At 48.2% G+C, this 18691-nt stretch overlaps 2 protein-coding genes across 2 annotated transcripts; both read right to left on the reverse strand.

The window, feature by feature from the left end:
* Positions 1-1884: 1884 nt before the first annotated feature.
* LOC127331643 (uncharacterized) lies at positions 1885-3935 on the reverse strand. The gene has a single exon (XM_051357817.2). It carries the CDS (start codon positions 3846-3848, stop codon positions 2169-2171), a length of 1680 nt encoding a protein of 559 aa, XP_051213777.1. The 5' UTR covers positions 3849-3935; the 3' UTR covers positions 1885-2168.
* Positions 3936-11059: 7124 nt separating this feature from the next.
* LOC127328335 (protein SRC2 homolog) lies at positions 11060-11830 on the reverse strand. The gene has a single exon (XM_051354940.1). It carries the CDS (start codon positions 11828-11830, stop codon positions 11060-11062), a length of 771 nt encoding a protein of 256 aa, XP_051210900.1.
* Positions 11831-18691: the final 6861 nt, after the last annotated feature.

An 18691-nucleotide genomic window follows, 5' to 3' on the forward strand; every position in this document is an offset into this window, starting at 1 on the left:
ATGGAGGCTAGCTTCCATATCTAGTGCACAAAATGGCTTCACGGCCTAGCAAGCAACATGACGTTTCTGGCCCGTGGTCCGTCTGGAACATGCAGGGGTTCTTCTCCCTAGCTTAGTCATGCAGAAAATTAGCCTAGGCTACCAAACATGCTCTATGTGGTCCATACTCAGTTGGTCTGTTTGGATCTTTTTTTTTTAACTAGGTCATTTTGGACTTTAAAAAAGCGGGAACACAAACAAATAATTGGTATCTCTTCTCTCCTCGTTTCTATCTTGTTTTTAAGACAACCAACAAGCTTTTGATAACAAAGCCAGCTTACAAACATGATGAATACAAAGAGTTAGGAAATGTCGAATTCCATGTACAGTCCAATTGTTGAGTTGAGGCTTTTAGTGTACGTAGTAATATGAGTTGTCATGTTCACCTCTCTTAAAATAAACAAGCTTATAACACAAAATAAATGGAACATAGCACAACTATCTGTTTAAGGAATTGAGTAATGCCTGCTCTGCAACAACTCTTGAGTTCCACAATAACACCAGGATTATGAATAAAAAATCATTTCAAAGATAACTTATTCGGGACTACATGGTGTGCCAGCTGAACCTTGTCTCTCCAAGCCATCACCTCCATTTGATAGCATTTTGAAGAGAATTCTGGAGACAGTATATTGCGATACAATGTGCTCACGGGTAGATTTGTTCTCATCGACTCAAATGGTTCGAAAAGGAAAGAAAATTCTGAATTCTTGGTAAAGAAACGCAGAAGCTTGGAGATAAGATGGAAAAAAATTCAATGAAATAAAACTCAAGTCGCAACGAATGACTAAGGAAAAACATAGTGAAAACTACTACATCAAATATATATACAGAATGCACAACACAGTGGCACCAGGCCTAAAACAAAACAAACAAAAAAACCTGAAGTGAAAAGAATAAGAAATAAGACGTCCCATGTCTTCTAATCATATCCTTCAGATAACCGCACAACTGCCATCCACAAAACAACAACTATATTGTACAAACTTGGATTCAAACTCATCAACACTAAACATATACTATGAAAATTTAAGTTTGCTGAAAATTCTTACAGAAGTGTACAAATTCATTACAAAATCGGGGTAGCATCTGTGCTTACCAATTTTGAAAACATAAAAAAAATGATAGCGACAATGCTGCATGGTCTTAATTCTTGTCAAGATAAGAGGGGAGAAAAATCAAGGGGAATCAGTGCTGGGTTTTCCCGATGGGCTCGACATGTTAAGATACATGGAACTGACTATTTTGTTATGTGCCACTATTGGTTGACCTGTCAGGTTTAACAGAAAACATAGGATAGAAACGAGTCAGTCAAAATAATGTTAAGGAGGAGGCTCACGAACCAACGTCCGTGACCACCTCGTACGTATCTGGCGCGCCCAGATCGGGGGCACCAAAACCAACTCGATGGTTTGGCCCCCTGTCGCCTACGCTATATAAAAGGGGGAAGCCTGGCAGCGATTATTTTTTAACCTGGTTTACGATCAGATCATATGTTTCCCCACAAATCCGTAAGCCCTACCGATCTAGGAGAGCGCAACAGCGACGGGAAGACCGGCCTACACTCCGGCGGTACCAGGGCAGTCAGATCGTCCACAACATCTCTGCTTCACGCCTGCAACAAGTAGGCGATGATGGCATCTCCAGGAAGTAATAACGATCTCTATCCTCTGTGTCATTGCGCACTAGGTGTTCTAGATGTCTATCAAGTAGATCTTGTGTTGTTCTTGATGTTTTAGACCTAACAGCAACAACCTGCCACATTATTGTCTGTCTTACATAAATTTTGAATAAGCTGTGATTTTGAGCAAATCCAACCCCAATGTAGGTTCGTTTATTATGCAATTTACAGTTGACACCTATATGAAACTTCATTAGCAGCGTACAAGTTTAGTCCAGGAATACATATATGTACCCAGATCTTCATTCATGATCTAGCTAGCTACAAACTCGCGCATAATCGCATACCAACACAAAGACAATGCCTCCAGTCCTTGCATTGTACACGTTTGTACGTCTCGCGCATATCCAGAAACTCTGGTAGTGTGGTACATACTTACTTAGCTATTATTACATTACTCAGCGTGCAAACATCTCTTCCGGACCCCTTCAACCAAGAAAGTCCACGGCTACGGCCGAACGGAACGACTTCCGGTGAAAACACGGTCATTTCTACTCTTACCGCCGGCCAGCATCCCGCTGATCGCGCCGCTGACCAGCCCGGCGCCCAGCCCCCACCCGAACTCCATGTTGCTGGAATTATTTGCCGTCGCCGGCAAGTTGGCAGCTACGAGCCCGTTAGATTTTGGAGGCGGTGACACAGCCTCATAGACAGGTGGTTTTGGAGACGGTGGCATGGACAAATGCCCGCTGTAGAGCACTGGAGATGGCGGGAATGACACATGTCCGGTGGTTGGCTCTGGAGACGGCGGCACAGATACATGCCCACCGGCTGGTTTTGGAGACGACGGCATTGCATGACCGGATGGGTGTGAAGTCGAAGATGGCACGGTGACATGTCCGGCTGGTTTTGGGGATGGCGGCATGGAAACATGTTGCCCTGCTGGTTTTTGGGGAGGCATGGACACCACACGCCCCACTGGATTTGTTGACGGCGGCATGGATACCACAGGTCTCGCTGGTGTCTGTGGCGGGGGAATGGAGACCGCCCGTTCGACTTGTTTTGGAGAAGGCGGCATCGACACCGCCTGCCCCGCTGGTTGTGGGGATGGTGGCATGGACACCACAGGCCTGGCGGGTGTCTGAGGCGGAGGCATGGAAACCACCCGTTTCACTTGTTTGGGAGAAGGCGGCATGGACACCGCCTGCCCGGATGGTTTCGGAGACGGTGGCGTGGACACCACATGCCTGGTTGGTGTCTGAGGCGGCGGCATGGACGCCACCCGTTCGACTTGTTTTGGAGAAGGCGGTATGGACACCGCCTGCCCGGATGGTTTCAGCGAAGGCGGCATGGACACCGCCTGACCGGATTGCTTTGGAGACGGTGGCACGGCGGCATGTCCGACTGGCTTCGGAGACGATGGCACGGCCGCGTAACCCGGATGTTTAGGAGACGGCATTCCCACATCAACATGCCCGGGTGGTTTTACAGTCGAAGACGGGACATCCACATAGCCGGCAGGTTTTGTTGGCGGCGGCGAGAGCACATGCCCGGTCGGTTTTGCTGTCGAAAGCGGCACAGCCACATAGCCCGCTGGTTTCGTAGGCGGATGCGCGGCTACCTGCCCGGGCCAGAAAGCCTGAGGGGGAGCCAGCGGCTGCATCAGTTTCTCCGGCACCGGGTACGCCACGACAGGCAGCTCGTCGCCCCTTACCCACAGGGGTACCTGCTGCTGCGTCGCGACGACGGGGCCGAGACGGTACGTCAGGTAAAGCTCGCCGCACGTCTCAGTGCGGTGCACCTTGTGGATCTGGTACGAGGCGAACTGCGGCAGTGTAGGGCCGCTGAGGTCGTCGCCGCCGTGGTCGCCGACGCCGGCGAGGATCTCAGCCAGGGGCACGATGACCTCGCCGACGTCACGGTCGGTGCCAAACATGCGCTGGACACGGAGGAGGATGTGTAGGCAGCCGCCGCCCGTGGTTGCGTCCACGGTGGGCGGCACTGAGAACCGGAGCGTGGCGTTCCAGGTCGGGTTGCGTCCGCCGTGGGGGTCCGGCGGGGTGCACTGCCGCGTGATCGGGTCGCCGGAGATGGTGGCAACGGCGTACACCTCCATGCGCGTGATGAGGTTCACGTTCTTCAGGTCCTTGGCCGACAGGAGGGTGACCTCCAGCACTCTGTACGCCATGGTTGAGTAAGAAAGCTAGACTTTGCAGCCAAGGCTTTCAAGCCGGTGATCACGGTGATGGTAGTTTCAAGTTGGGAGGGAGCTAGGAATGTGACATATATATATGCTAGTATAATATGTATAGGAATCGCTTGTGCGCAATAAGATTCCAGTTTCAACGCAAAACCGGGTGATAGTTGAGATGTGGTCATCTTTATCGCCACCTATCTGATTCTGGCGCATATGGTTGCATTATTATCTTTCAGCTTTTGAGGCTTGTACTTGTACGTGTGCACTAAGGGCCAAATAATTAAAAGTTACTACCGCAATTTTCATAAATCATGTAAAGTTCCCGCGGAAAAATCATAATACAAATGTACAATTATCATGCCGCAAACTTTTGAATTCAAATTCATCTACAAGACCACTTAGTGAACAATACCAAACTCGATAGTATAGATTGAAAAGTATCCGTCGGTTTTGTTTGTCTTTTTTGTTTCATGAGGTGTGGGTTATATTTGATTGGATTTCAATTTTTTTCACATGTTGTACTTATGTTGCTCTTTATTTATGATTACTTAGCAGTAACTTTTTGTTGTCTGTGGCTTGGAGCACTACATTATTATAGAACAAAATAGGTGCATGTATATAAGGAACAACTATCATGCTATAAAATTTAGTCTGCTTCTCAGTAGGATAAATCAACACACTATACTATTGCAACAAAACAAATATGGATTGGGTTATCACTATTTTAAAGGCAGGACAAGTTATGAACTAGTAAGATAACTTCGAGAGAAAACAATGCGATCTTAGCTAGGAAGCTAGGGTTTCCGTCCCCTCCGCCGGCGCCACCGTCGGTCTATCCCACCTTCGATGGTCTTAAGTACTTGGAAGTGTGGCGGACCACGGTTTCCACTAGTAGCAGGGTTCCCACTTCTTGTTTTAGAATTTTTTTAGTGTCTTCTTCGGGATGGTGAGGCGGTGGTGAAATCATGGAGTCATGATAAGGTCATCCCGCCCCAATCGCTGCTCCAGTGGTGCACCTAGCATCGGCAGATGGCGCATTGAATTGTTTTTCCGGCGGATCTTGTGGGTCATCTTTGGTGTTTGTTGGTGTCCTATCTTGTTGGGTTTTTCTGATCTATGGTTCTCATCATTGACGATGGTTGCTACTCTGATACGCAGGTCCGTTGGAACCTTAGATTTTGTTTTTTTATATAAACTAAGTTCATGGGCATGCTCGTACATTGTGTAAGCCATCATAAAACAATAGACATTAAGAGAATGTCGCGGAGAATTATAGACTTATAATACCTACAAGAACACACCATATGACACATGTGTCAAGCTATTCCCTCCATATCATCTAGAAATGTCGTTTTGGGCATCCTTAAGTCAAAGTTTTGAAACTCCCACTATAAATATTGGTATATTTAGATGGTTTTTAACTTGTATATCATATGCTATATTTTTCTCAAAAGTGTACCTAGTGTAATAGTTTCTTGTCGTTTATACACATATATGATAGGAAGTAGTAGTTAAAGATAAATGTTAGAAACCACGTCAATCTCCGAAACAATATATATCATGGGATGGAGGACTATCTCTAGAAAAGAATACAAAAGGAGTACATGAACAATGCTTCACATAGGCGTGCGGCCACATATACGGCCCCGTTTTGTTATACTAGACAAAAATGGTCACACTTTTTTTTTGCTTCACGTGTCTAAGGTTATGCTATCAAAATTGCCTCCACGCTCTGACATACTTGAGGATCTTGCCACATTTATCTGAGCCAGTGAGACTAGGGGTGTGTTTGGATTGTGCCTACAGATGCCCTACCAAAATTGGTTAGCCAATTTTTTGGCGTGGAATTCTGCCACCCACAGGTTGCCAAAATTTTGGCAAGAATCAATGAAGAAAACTACAAGTAGTCCAAAGGCAGCCAAATAATTGGTAATGAACCAAACATGTGGAAAGATATTTGGCATGACCAATTTTTTGGTAGGGTGAGTTCGGGCCACAAACCAAACAGGCCCTAGAGGACGAGATTGCAAGAACGGAATTTTACCACAAAGTGTGGTTGCAAACCAAACAAGTGGCTCTCTCAATCAAAATTGCATAACTTGTGGTGTGGCAAAGTGTGGCCAGATTATATACATAACGAAAATCCAAACAGGCCCCTAGTTTCCATAGAAGTGTAGGACAATACGTCACGTGTACCTCATAGCATAAAAGAAGAAGAAGAGAAACGTCACATGCACCTAGAAGAATCTGCAGCACTAGAATATGTTTGTTGGCTTGGCTGATCGAAGCCATTCGAATGGAGAGAAGACATCTTCACAAAGCATATAGTACACCAATCAGTCCCTGATTGGCAAGCAGCATCGACGATTAATCCAAATTTCTCCCGGTAGGCAGAAGATATGGTGGCATCTGATGCCCTCGACACCTCAAGGGATTCTGACAATTGCGTTTCAGCATATTACTCAAACGATCGATACCACGATCTTGGTCTGCCTTCGCTTCCAACTTTCTATCTGCGGTTTATTCCTTCGGCTTTCTTGCTGCCGAAAGATGCGAGGTTTGGATATCTCTACCATTTCTTTCATGGTTTTTATTGTTGTACCTTCGAATGTGCTGTTTGATGGAGTGCAAGGACACACCTGCATTGTGATGTCTGTGCGTGTCTCGGTTTAATCCAGATTTTTCTTCAGAAATATCTCTTGTGGCACACTGTACTTTCTTGTAGTGCAGGTACTTAATTTGTTGTTAATCGCTTGAGTGATGGTTCTTGAGGAGCACATCCGGATAGTTTTAAATTGTTCCGATTCTCTCTTGCTAGTTATTCGTACCGACTCTCTACGCCTGTAAAATTACTGAATAATTTAGGGGACGCCTGCATGATCCAAAAGGTACACATCTTTAGATCGACCTGTAAATTTACTTGATGATCTAGTTAGTTCACCATAACCAGTGTACCTATCTAGTACTACCTCTATTCCAATGAATATATTTTTCTGAAGTCAAACTATGTACAGTTTAACCAAGTTTTTAGAAAGAAAAAAATCATTAACATGTATATTACAAAATCAATATCGTTAGGTACGTGATAAAATATATTTGCATATAGTATATATCTCTATCATATTATACTTGTAAATAGTTTTTTCTAAAAATTTGGTCGAATTTTACTTAGCTTAATTTTTCAAAAAAATACATGCATGATTCATGGAAATGTAGGGAGTATATATACAACTATATGCAAATAATAGGATGTAAAATCTCGCCGAGAATCTGACGATAAAATCTTGATGATATATGCACGTGTCAAGAGGAGAATGTTTGGTGTTAATCTATGAAAGTACCACCGAAGCGGTACGTGAGGCAAGGAAAAGAGATGCGGTTGTCAGGTAGGGTGCTCCTAAAACCCCTTCTACGCCCCCGACAACGACACCATTGGTCTGCTCAACCTACGGTTGCCCCGAAGGCGTGGCCGACAACGGTTCCTTGCCCATGGGAGGGTTACTGTTTTTCTTTAGATTATTTTAAGTACCTTATTTGAGATGGTGAAGCGGAGGCTTACATCTTGAATTTAGAATAAGGCCCTCTCCATCCTATTCTCAGTCTAATTGTGTGTCTAGCATCATCGGAGGACGAGTGCAGAGTTGTGTGGACCACATATCTCCCGGGATCCAGTCCATTTTCACGTTCGTTGGTGTGGTTTTAGGTCTAGCTCTCCCAATCTACAGGTGTCATCTTTGGAGATGGTTGTCGTTCTGATGTGCTGGTTCTTCCAGAGCTAGGCACCCGCTTCATAATGAAAATCTACGACATAGATCTCGTTTTCCGTTTTAAGCACCGGAGTCATAAGAAAAGACCCCTGCGTAGCTATTAGAATGCACTAATGATCAAAATAAACGTATTCCAGTGAAACCAAGGCAGATTCAGAAAACATGGGCCGACGCGGCCATCGAGGCACTACTACGAGAAGTTTTGCCGAGCTCTGGTGATGGAGAGGCGAGGATGATGACACGCCTTCGACTCGTGATAGTGGTTATAGTCGTTGCTAGATGGCCTAAAGATTTATTTGTATTTTTATAATTTTAGGTTCTTTATACTATTAATGATTATTACTACCTCTGTCTCGGTTTAACAGGCGCGCATCGCAATCTAAAAAATTACTTTAACCATTATTTTGGTCAATTAAATATGAAATATATGTTTAAAAAATTATATCATTATAAACCTTTTTCAATGCGAATCGAAAGATATAAATTTTGTAAACATATAATTTATATTTTATTGACCAAATTAATGGTCAAACTTCATCTTAAACTACGTGCGTGCGTGTTAAATTGAGACGGAGGGAGTACTAGATATGTGGATTTTTAGAAAAAAATGGATAACGTACAATATTTCTTTTGTCTTATAATTTCTGTACTCCGTAAGACACAAATGTCCAAGTAACAGACCTGTAACACAATCGGCTTGTTTTGGCTATATAACACCCACAGCTAGGAAAAGTGATAGAGGCTCTCCACTTCGGGACCGAATAAATTCTCTTCCATTTTCTACTCGCTTGGCTGTATAGTTATCGGAACCTAGAGCTGACGTTTCGTTCTCCGATGGATGCATCGCAAATTCGTAGCTGAGAACGTCAGCCGTACGTATAGACCCGTGACGATCGTTGTGCATTCTGAATTTGATCAAACGGTCCTGATTGTCAGATATATATGCACATCACGAACGTCGCATCAAGTTCATGTAGCCGGGCTTTTTACAACTGATTATTATGAAAAATTGTATAAGATGAAAAGCTTGGGACGAACCTGGCTTTAAATTAAATTAGTAAAGCTAACACCAGCATAATCATACAAAATTTGGATATCACAATATAAGAATCCTCGTTCCGAAAATAACAACAATGGAAGATAGTTCCGAATTCCGACACAAGACATGCCTGCACCCCAACACAAGACAAGACAACTACAAAACACAATCATTCCGAGGAATTAAGATGGTTAATTATAATATACGGGAGGAGGACTAATTATTTGTCGATTGAAAATTAACTTACGTTTTAGTCAAGTTATGTTCGTCAAATCTCGGTACCCTATGATGTTGCAGGCATAAGTCATGAAGAAACTAAATAATCATGATTGCAACTGATGCCTAACTAGTGAAATCTCATTTACAAGTCAATGTACGACTAGAAAGATCTCAATAGCAACCTATGTTGTAACTTTTTTTACCACGAACGACGACACAATCTGACCAAGAATTAACAAAACCGGTAAATATAGACAAGCTAACTGGATTGGAACGTGTCGTGTGTACGTGCATCTCTCATGCACGATGAGTGCCAAGGACTGATGAGGAGTATAAGAGCATCTCCACTCGTCTCCCCACAGACACTACGGGAAAAATATTCTTTGCCGTGTGGGAAAAAAACACGGCAAAGGCTTTTCGGAACACGGCAAAGCCTTTGCTGTGTGCAAGCACACGGCGAAGAATACACGGCGAAAATCGGGACGGCAAAGATCTTTGCCGTGTGTATTTTTGGCCTGAACACGGCGAAGACATTGCCGTGTGTTTTTAGGGTGGCACGGCAAAGCAAAGCAGACTGACGGCCAACGGACGGAAACGGAAAGCACAGAGTTTGGCCGAGTGTTTTCGAACACACACGGCAAAGCCTAACTTCCAAATTAAAAAAAAAAGTCTGCCGCGCCGCCGGTGCCGTCCCTCGTGCCAGGCCACCGCAACTGGAGCGTCGCCGGTGCCGTCCCGTGTGCCAGCCCGCCCCGTCCCGCTCGACAGACCACCGCACCTAGAGCGTCGCCGCGCGTCGCTTGCGTCCCCGCGACGCCGTGCGTCGACCACCGTGTCTGCGACTCCGCGTCAGGCCGCCGCGGACGCGCCGACTCGTCCGCGCCGCTGCACGTCAAGCCACCGCGTGCCAGGCCACCTTGTTCATGCCGCTGGACGCCAAGCCGCTGCGCATCAAGTAACCGCGCGCCAGGCCGCCTCGTCCACGCCGCTGGACTTGAGCCGCGGCGCGCCAAGCCGCCGCTCCGCGCCAGTCCGCCTCGTCTGTGTCGCTGCGCGGAGGAGGAGAGGAGGATACGAGCGCCGACGATCTCGCGGCGCCGCGCTGCCTGCAAGATGAGAAGGGCTGGCCGACCGGCACCTCCGTCGGTTGTTCTCGCATGGATAAGGAAGTTGGGGAGGAGAAAGCTCACATTGATTGGGATGGGGTCGGTGGCAGAGGTGGCGTGGATGGTGGACCAAGAGTCCAAGAGGATAAGGAGAGAGAGGGAGTAGACACAGCCTTGGGTGGAGATGGAGGCCCGTCGGATCTTTGCAGATCTTACGGTCTAGAAGCATGATCCGTGGGACGTAACTTTTGACCAATCAGGACCTAACTGCTTTGCTGAGTGTTTCAGAAGAACACACGGCAAAGACTTGGCACCGTCAAAAGCCACCTGTTCCATCGTTTGCCGAGTATTTGGTCTTTGCCGTGTGTATTTTACATTTCTTTGCCGAGTATGATATCTTTGCCGTGTTCCTTTTGGGTCTTTACTGAGTACGATATCTTTACCGTGTGCTTTTTGGGTCTTTGCCGAGCATGATATCTTTGCTGTGTGCTTTCTCGTTGGACACTCGGTAAAGAAGGTCTTTGCTGTGTTCCGAAAATAAAACACTCAGCAAAACAAGCCATGCACGGCAAAGAGAAATTTTCCGGTAGTGAGAGCTCCCCACGGCCACTTTTTTTCATCCGGACGGCGAAAAACGGCCCAGTCAGGGTCCCGGTTCCTCGTTTTGGTCCGGATTTGAGCCTATTTTCGTCCGGACTCCCCATGCCATCCTCGGTTTCCCGGGGGTCTCCCGGGGACTCCGGATGAAGCTAAACCAACCGCCCACGCCCACGTGTATCCTATTTCGTCCGGATTCCCCGAGCCATCATCTTTTTCCCTGAGAAACGCCGCTTGGGGAGCACACGACTGGGAAACTACTCCTCCCCACGCCAAATCTTCCTCCAATCCGGACGAAAATTTCGCCGGATTTGGGCGTGGGGAGCGCCAACGAGTGGGGATGCTCTAAAGAAGAAGAAGAAAACTATGCATGCTATCCATATGGAAGTCCATCTAGTTATCTAAATCTGATGGTTTTATTCAAGCTTGACGTACATATAATATGTATGCTGATGAACAGTACTGTATATTCTTTTAGACGGCAATCCCTCCGGCGGCGGCGGGCGCGGTCCCGTGCCCGGCATCATCATAAGCTGATTTATCCGACGACGGCATGTCAACGACCCGCGTACCCCCGAAGCCTCCACCGAGCATCCCGGGTCCGAGCCCCAGTGTGAAGCTGCTGTTCGTCCGCATCCCCGCCGACGGAGCGGCCGCGCCATAGCCGGCTCCAGGCAGCATGCGAGGAAACGACGGAGGATAGACCACCGGGTACTTGGGCGCGTAAGCATGCGGCGGCGGGTAGCACTGCCACGGCGGCAGCTGGTAAGGGTTATCCGGGACCGGGGCAAACGGCGCCATCACGGGGCCGAAACGGTACGACACCCTGAGCGTGCCCCGGCGGCGCTCGGCGCATTGCACCTTCCGGACGTAGAACGACGCACACTGAAGCGGCGTGGCGCCTCCGGCGTCGCAGGCGCCGGCGAGCAGGTCGGCGAGAGGGATGAAGACCTCGCCGACGTCTCCGTCGCAGAAGCTGAAGAGGCGCTCGGTGCGGAGGAGCACGTGGAGGCAGGCGCCGGACGCCGAGGCCGCGGCCGCCGTGGGCGGGACGGCGAACCAGAGCGTATGGTCCGGGTCCCACGTCGGGTGCCTGGCGCCGTCGCGGTCGGTTTTGGTGCGCTGCCGCGTGCGAGGGTCGCCGTAGACGGACACGACGCCGTACACCTCCATGCGGCTGAACACGTTCACATCCTTCAGGTTGTGGGCCGATTGGAGCGTTAGCGCCAGGATCCTGTGCGCCATTGTTGCTAATTAACAGCTTCAACTCAGGCGATCGAAGGAATCTGCGCCTAGTATACGTGTCTGGTTGCGAGCTTGCAGTACGAGCTTAAGACGGCAATGTCGCGCAGGGGTATGTATAGGTCTTACAGATAAGTAGGAGCTGTAGGACCCACTGTTACTTAGTGCAAGTTAGTTAAAACCTGCTCCAAGTTTGGCACGGCGGCTACACATCCATGGATGTGAACGCATCCGATGCTAAGTAGATTTACAAATACCGCAGGTTGTTCTTAGCATTTTATCTGCATGCTGATTGTATGCTGTAAACCTTAAAGATCTTAACATCTAGAACATGCAAGAATGGTCAAATTGTGGATTGTATAAGACTCTCAAGTTGGAGTGCCTCCAATGATAGAATGTGCTACCTGTCTGCTACTGGTGCAATTTCATCTTTAACTAAACTGGAACGTGCTTCAACTTTTCCACCGAATGGAATACAATTCACAATCATAACTGCGGACCAGGTCATGCCCATTTGCATGAAGAACTTTGCGATTTGAAAATTGTCTGCTGTATCGCCAGGAGAGTTAGCGGGGAGAAACAATCCTCTTTTCGGTATGATCTGCATGATGTTCTTAATGTTTGATCTGCATGATTGCATGTTGTAAACCTTAAAGATTTTAACATCTAGAACACGTATATGCTCTCTATATATGGTCGAACTGTGAATTCTATAAGACGGTCAAGTCGCCTCTCATGGAAGAATGTGCTATACTAGCTGGTCTGCTACTGGTGCAACTTCATCTTTAGTTAAACCGGAACGTGCTTGACCTTTTCCACCGAATGGAATACAATTCACAATCATAACTCTGGACCAGGTCATGCCCATTATTTGCCCGTCAGGAACTGACAGAAAGAAATGCATGCATACTGCATGCTTTGTTCGAAATATCCACAACTTTCCTATTTGAAAATTGTTGGATGGAGCATGAAGAATATTGTTTTTGCTCTGAGTGGAGAAAGTTTGGATTCACTCTATACATTATGGTCACAATGCCAAAAGGATAAATCCCAAACTGAGGATCTTGATTACGTTCCACCGTCCAGCATATATATCAATTACGTTATTTTATTCTAGATTCAGCTGGAGAGACGAGGGAAATCTTACAGCTTAATTTTAGAAAGCCCCCTAAGTAGCATTTCACAGGTCTGCTGCACTAGGTGCATATATACTGCATACACAACACCATTTTTAGGAATAACAAACGAAGTTCATACCTCAAGGTTTTCACCTAGACACTCGACCCTTGGCGCTCGAAGAGAACACTAAACCAAGTCAAATTTAGAACCCCCTCTACTTGAAAACACAATCACTCCGGCTAACCTTTGACATAAACATGGCCACACGTATCTATAACCATATATGCTCATAACGGCAATCGTCCTTGAGAACGAGTCTCGCACCACATGACAAGCAACGTTAATTGTACACCAGCCAATGTCGTGCCTCAAAAAAAAAAACCAACTAAGGAGCCTTCTAGTGGTGCACCATGTGTTGGCTGAGGTACAACCAACACGTGGCACACTGTCGTCGTGGCGAACGAGCAGATGCCATGAGATGGCTTAAGTTGGGGCCGAATGGGCGCTAGAGGATTCGGAGGAGGGTTTGCGACTAGATGGGATGAACTTCCGGATACTTTCCTCAAGAACACAACCAAATGCCGGTATGCAAGAAGAGAGACAAGAGGAAGAACTCTGCTCTAGATCGCTAACTTCATTGATCTTAACATGGTTACAGGATTTTGGATACAAGGTTCCTCGTATATCTTCACCTCACGCAACCTAACGTACCTCTCCGTAAGAGGTTGTGCCCCCTCTCCTTATATAGGGGAGAGGGTGGCTTACAGAACAAGAAACCCTAATGGTATCTTTGACTGGACAAACTACTTTACAAAGCTACTTTAATCATAGATGACGCCGGGGTCTTCTTTAATCAGGGACGCTGACGTCCTCCGGCTTCTTTCAGCGTCACCTCTCTCTTTGGCGCCAGGGCTCCGATTAAAGTTATTTTGCTTAGCTCATCCTTGTCTTCTAGCTCTGGAGAGAATCTTTGACCGGGTCCTGCCGACCTGCCTTTACTTAGCCAAGCCCTTATCTTTAACCTCCGGTAAGAATATTAAACTGGTATCTTGATGGCTCAAACCATCCGGTTTGGCATGCCTTTGGCATACCGGGGGTCATCCCCCCAACATTAGTCCCCGAAGCTGGTATAGTTTGGTGGATTCTATCCAACAGACCATGCCAGGTTCTCTTGTTTTTAGGATACCGGTTTAATCTTTCCGGCGCTTAGCTTGGACCCGACATCTTTGCCCGGACTTACGTTTTCTCTTTCTGCGACGTATTCCTCGGCATCTTTTTCTCCGGTATCTTTAGCATTTACTCTTTCCTCGGCGAAGTCGAGAATTTCTCGGGCCCCGCACCTGTCAGTGACATGCGCACTGTTAACTGGCGCGCCAGTGTCAGAGGTCACTTCGCTTCGACTCACGCGCACACATTAAATGCTCCACTGCGGATCCCACTCGCCACTTCGGATCTGTGTGCGCCTCCGTGTGTCTTCCCATTTACTTGCGTGTACCGCCGCGCCACGTGGCGGCCCGTGGTGCGAACCGTCGCGGCCCACGGTGCGAACCGCCGCGGCCCGACGGTTTTCGGCCCATCTTCTCTCTTCCTTTATAAGGCAGAACCGTCGCCTCTTCTTCTTCTCGCATTCCCCACTCTTCGCGCACAGTGCCTCTTGCTCTCTGCGCCTCCGCCGCTCTCCGTCCGCCGCTGTTCGCTCGAGCTCTGCCGTCCGGCGAACTCGTGCTGCTCCTCCGCCGGACCTCGCCGTGCAGAGATTCGTCGCAGTGCCCCAGTTTCAACCGCTGCATTCACGCTTCCTCGCGCCCTTCTCCGCACCGCCGTCGACGGAGTCCCTCTGCGACCGCTGGCCCACTGCTTCACCGGCGAACCTCTTCTCCAACGACTGCGCCGCCTCAGGTTAGGTCCAAACTCAGTTTGCTTCCCTTTTGCTTGTTTTCCAGATCTTGGGTCGATGGTGTTTTTATTTCCCCTTTTCTTTTGATTTTCCTCTTACTTGTAGATCTTCACGCGGGGGCCAACTGTGGGATTTCTGTTTTTCTGCCTCTAAACCGATGTCTAGCGAGGGATCTTCCTCTGCCTCCTCTGCTTCCTCTTCTTCCGGTAACCGACGTAGTCGATCCTCCGATAGATCAACCGATTCAGATCCGAAGGATACCGATTCCGGCAGCCAGCAAGAATCCGGTAGCCATCAAGAATCCGGTAGCTACCAAGAATCCGGTAGCTCTAGCCAAGCTTCCGGTGTAAACCCTTCCGGTGTCACTCGTGGAGCCTGGATGGGCTCCAACGTCACTCAGTACGAGATCGACTGGTTATACCGGTCCCGCAGGATTCCGGAGGGAGTAACCTGCCGGCTTCCCGGCGACGAGATTGAACCGGTGCTTGAGCCCGGTGAACATGTTGTTTTCCTCGCTCACTTTGAGCGCGGCTTCGGCCTTCCTGCTTCGCCGTTTTTCCGGTAGTTCTTAGATTTCTATGAACTTCAACCTCATCACCTCCCTGGCAACGCCATTTTTTATCTTTCCTGCTATGCCACCTTCATGGAGGCTTACATTGGCATTCGTCCCACTCGTGAGACGTTTGCCCGCTTCTTTGCTCTGCGGATCAATTCCGTTCAGGGCAAGGAAATTCCTAAGCCCAAACCCCCCGTGCAGTGCGGGTCTTGCATCATCGGCTCCCGCCAAGGGAGCCCTTTCTTCAAATTCTCCGGCCTCGAGTCCTACCGCTTATGGCAAGGGACCTTCTTCTACGTGAAGAACAATGGCCCCGCGAACCTCATCGATCTGCCGCCATTCAATCCGGCGCCGCCCAGCAGAGCCAACTGGGGCTACAACCCGAAGACGGATCGTATTGAAACCAACCGGGTGGTACGCTTCATGGCGAACTTGGTGAAGGAGACCAACATCTGCTCTGATGATATAATCCGCACTTTTATCTCGCGCCGGGTGCTTCCTCTCAAGCACCGGCAGCATAGGATGAGCGAGATGTATGGTCCTGTTGATCCCACCAAGATTACCGGCCTTCCTCTCAGCAAAAGGGACGTCGTCCGCAAGGCTAAGCAGATCTGCCAAACTGCGATGCCGGATGATTGGGAATGGGGCCTCCTTCCTCTCAGCACTACTAACCCTCCGACCCAAGAAGTAAGAGATTACGCAACTCGGCTCGGCTTACCGGTAACCTTTTGTTGTTGCTAACCTTCTTTTTAATTGTTTTAGGCCAAGGACCGCTTCCCCACCATCCTCGTAGAGCGACGCGGCCCCTGCGTGAAGCGCGCCCTAGACTCTGTTGATCCGGATCCTTACATCGGTTGGCGGGACCTGAAGATGGGCAAGACCAAAGCTTCGCGCCTCGGCCCATCCGTGCCGGAACCTACCGGTTCCTCGGATGACCTGACTGTGCTCGAGGTACTTTTCTTTTTCGATTTCTTATACTTCTTTCCTTTTTGCTCCTTAGTAGATGTTCTCTTAGCTATCTCGCACCTGCAGATCCACGAGCATGCGCCGCCCCTGCGAGCCGAGGCCGGTCGCGAGTTTGTGGACAAGCTCATGGCCCAGGGCCAGAAGAACAAGACTCCGGCCTCCGATGCCGGTTCCAGCCAGGCCCCTCCCCCTAAGCGCTTCCGGACTGAGGCTTTGGGGGAGAAGGAAGTAGGCATGCGGCGCTACAAGCGCAAGCAGATGCCGACCGCCTCTGGGTAAGCTTCTCGTTTTCTTGCTTGTTTCTTTTTACCAAGTTCTTTTTCCGGCTTCTATTTCCAACTCTTTGCTTTTTCTCTTGTTTAGCCCTGCGCTGAAGCTTGGCCCAAGGCCTGCGGGTTCCGAGGGTACCACGAGGACCTCGACCCCTCCTCCTCACTCAAGCCCGGCACCATCTGGTGCCGGCAACACCTCTGCCTCCCCTCTGGGGGGCACTACAAGTTCGGGGCGTGCGGCCCCTACACCGCCAGAACACCGCACGGAGGAGGACTTCGTCTCCCCTCCCGAAAACCAAGATACCGGCGCCAGCAACATCGGCGCCGACGAAGAAGCTGCCGGGCGGGCGGAACCTTTGGTTCCTGATGACCCACAAGTATAGGGGGTGTATCGTAGTATCTTCGATAAGAAAGAGTGTCGAACCCAACGAGGAGCAGAAGGTGTTGACAAGCAGTTTCGATGAAGGATTCACTGTAAATGCTCACAGACAAGTATTCAGGGGGTTTTGATGTAACAAGCGAATAAAGTACGAGTAAGTAAAGTGCGAGAGTAACAATTGCAGCGAGTGGCCCAATCCTTTTTAGCACAAAGGACAAGCCGGGTTGTTTACTTATAATGACCAAACGTTCTCGAGGACACACGGGATTTTAGTCTAGTGCTTTCGCTACATACGGCTAAATAATCTTCATTGTTATGATAAGTGTTGTGTGGGTGAACCTATGCTAATGTACTGCCCTTCCTAGGACTAATACATACTTGTGATTATACCCCTTGCAAGCATCCTCAACTACAAGAAAGTAATTAAGAATAAATCTAACCACAGCCTTAAACTCTGAGATCCTGCTATCCCTCCTGCATCGATATACCAACGGGGGTTTAGGTTTCTGTCACTCCGGCAACCCCGCAATTGGCAAACGAGTACAAGATGCATTCCCCTAGGCCCATAAAGGTGAAGTGTCATGTAGTCGACGTTCACATGACACCACTAGAAGAATAACACCACAACTTAAATATCATACCATTGAATATTACTCAACCATAGTTCACTACTAACAGTTAGACTTCACCCATGTCCTCAAGAACTAAACGAACTACTCATGAGACAACATATGGAACATGATCAGAGGTGATATGATGACAAATAACAATCTGAACATAAACTTTGGTTCAATGGTTTCACTCAATAGCATCAACAACAAGTAGGAATCGATACCGGGAGAGTTCCCCCTATCAAACAATCAAGATCAAACCCAAATTGCTACGGCGGTGACGATGTCCAGCGGTGGAGACGGCGGTGATGATGGTGGAGATGATGATGATGGTGATGGAGATGATGTCCAGCTCGATGACGGTGACGATGGCGTCGATTTCCCCCTCCCGGAGGGAATTTCCCCGGCGGATCTCAGCCCGCCGGAGAGCTCTTTTCTCTCTGGTGTTCTCCGCCCCGCAGAGGCGGCTGTAACTCTTCGCGAGGTACCCTCTGTGGCTTAGGTTTTCGGGACGAAGGGTTTCGCGAAGAAAAGGAGGCGAAAGAGGCTGTGGGGCCCCCACACCACAAGGTGGCGCGGCCAGGCCATGGGCCGCGCCGGCCTGTGGTCTGGCCCCACCTTGGGTCTTCTCAGCTCCCCCTTCTGGCTTCCTTCGTCATCTGGAAAAATAGGATTTTTGGTATAATTTCCTTCCACAGTTGATCTTCCGAAATATTGCATTCTGGCGGTGCTTTTTCCAGCAGAATCTTGGCTCCGGTGCTCGATCCTCCAATAATGATGAAACATGCAAAATAGATGAAATAACATAAGTATTGTGTCCAAATATGAAATATATCAATGAATAACAGCAAATTATGATACAAAATAGCGATGCAAATTGGACGTATCAACTCCCCCCAAGCTTAGACTTCGCTTGTCCCCAAGCGAAACTGAACTCAGTAAACAGGACCACATGTTTATGGAGTGAAGAGTCGATAAATAAAATACGGACAAGAAGCATCATATTCATTCACACAAGACATTCTAGTAAACAACTTCCGCATATAACTCAACCTGAAACAAGT

The sequence above is a fragment of the Lolium perenne genome, chromosome 2 (genome assembly GCF_019359855.2).
Source record: "Lolium perenne isolate Kyuss_39 chromosome 2, Kyuss_2.0, whole genome shotgun sequence".
Taxonomy (NCBI): Eukaryota; Viridiplantae; Streptophyta; class Magnoliopsida; order Poales; family Poaceae; genus Lolium; species Lolium perenne.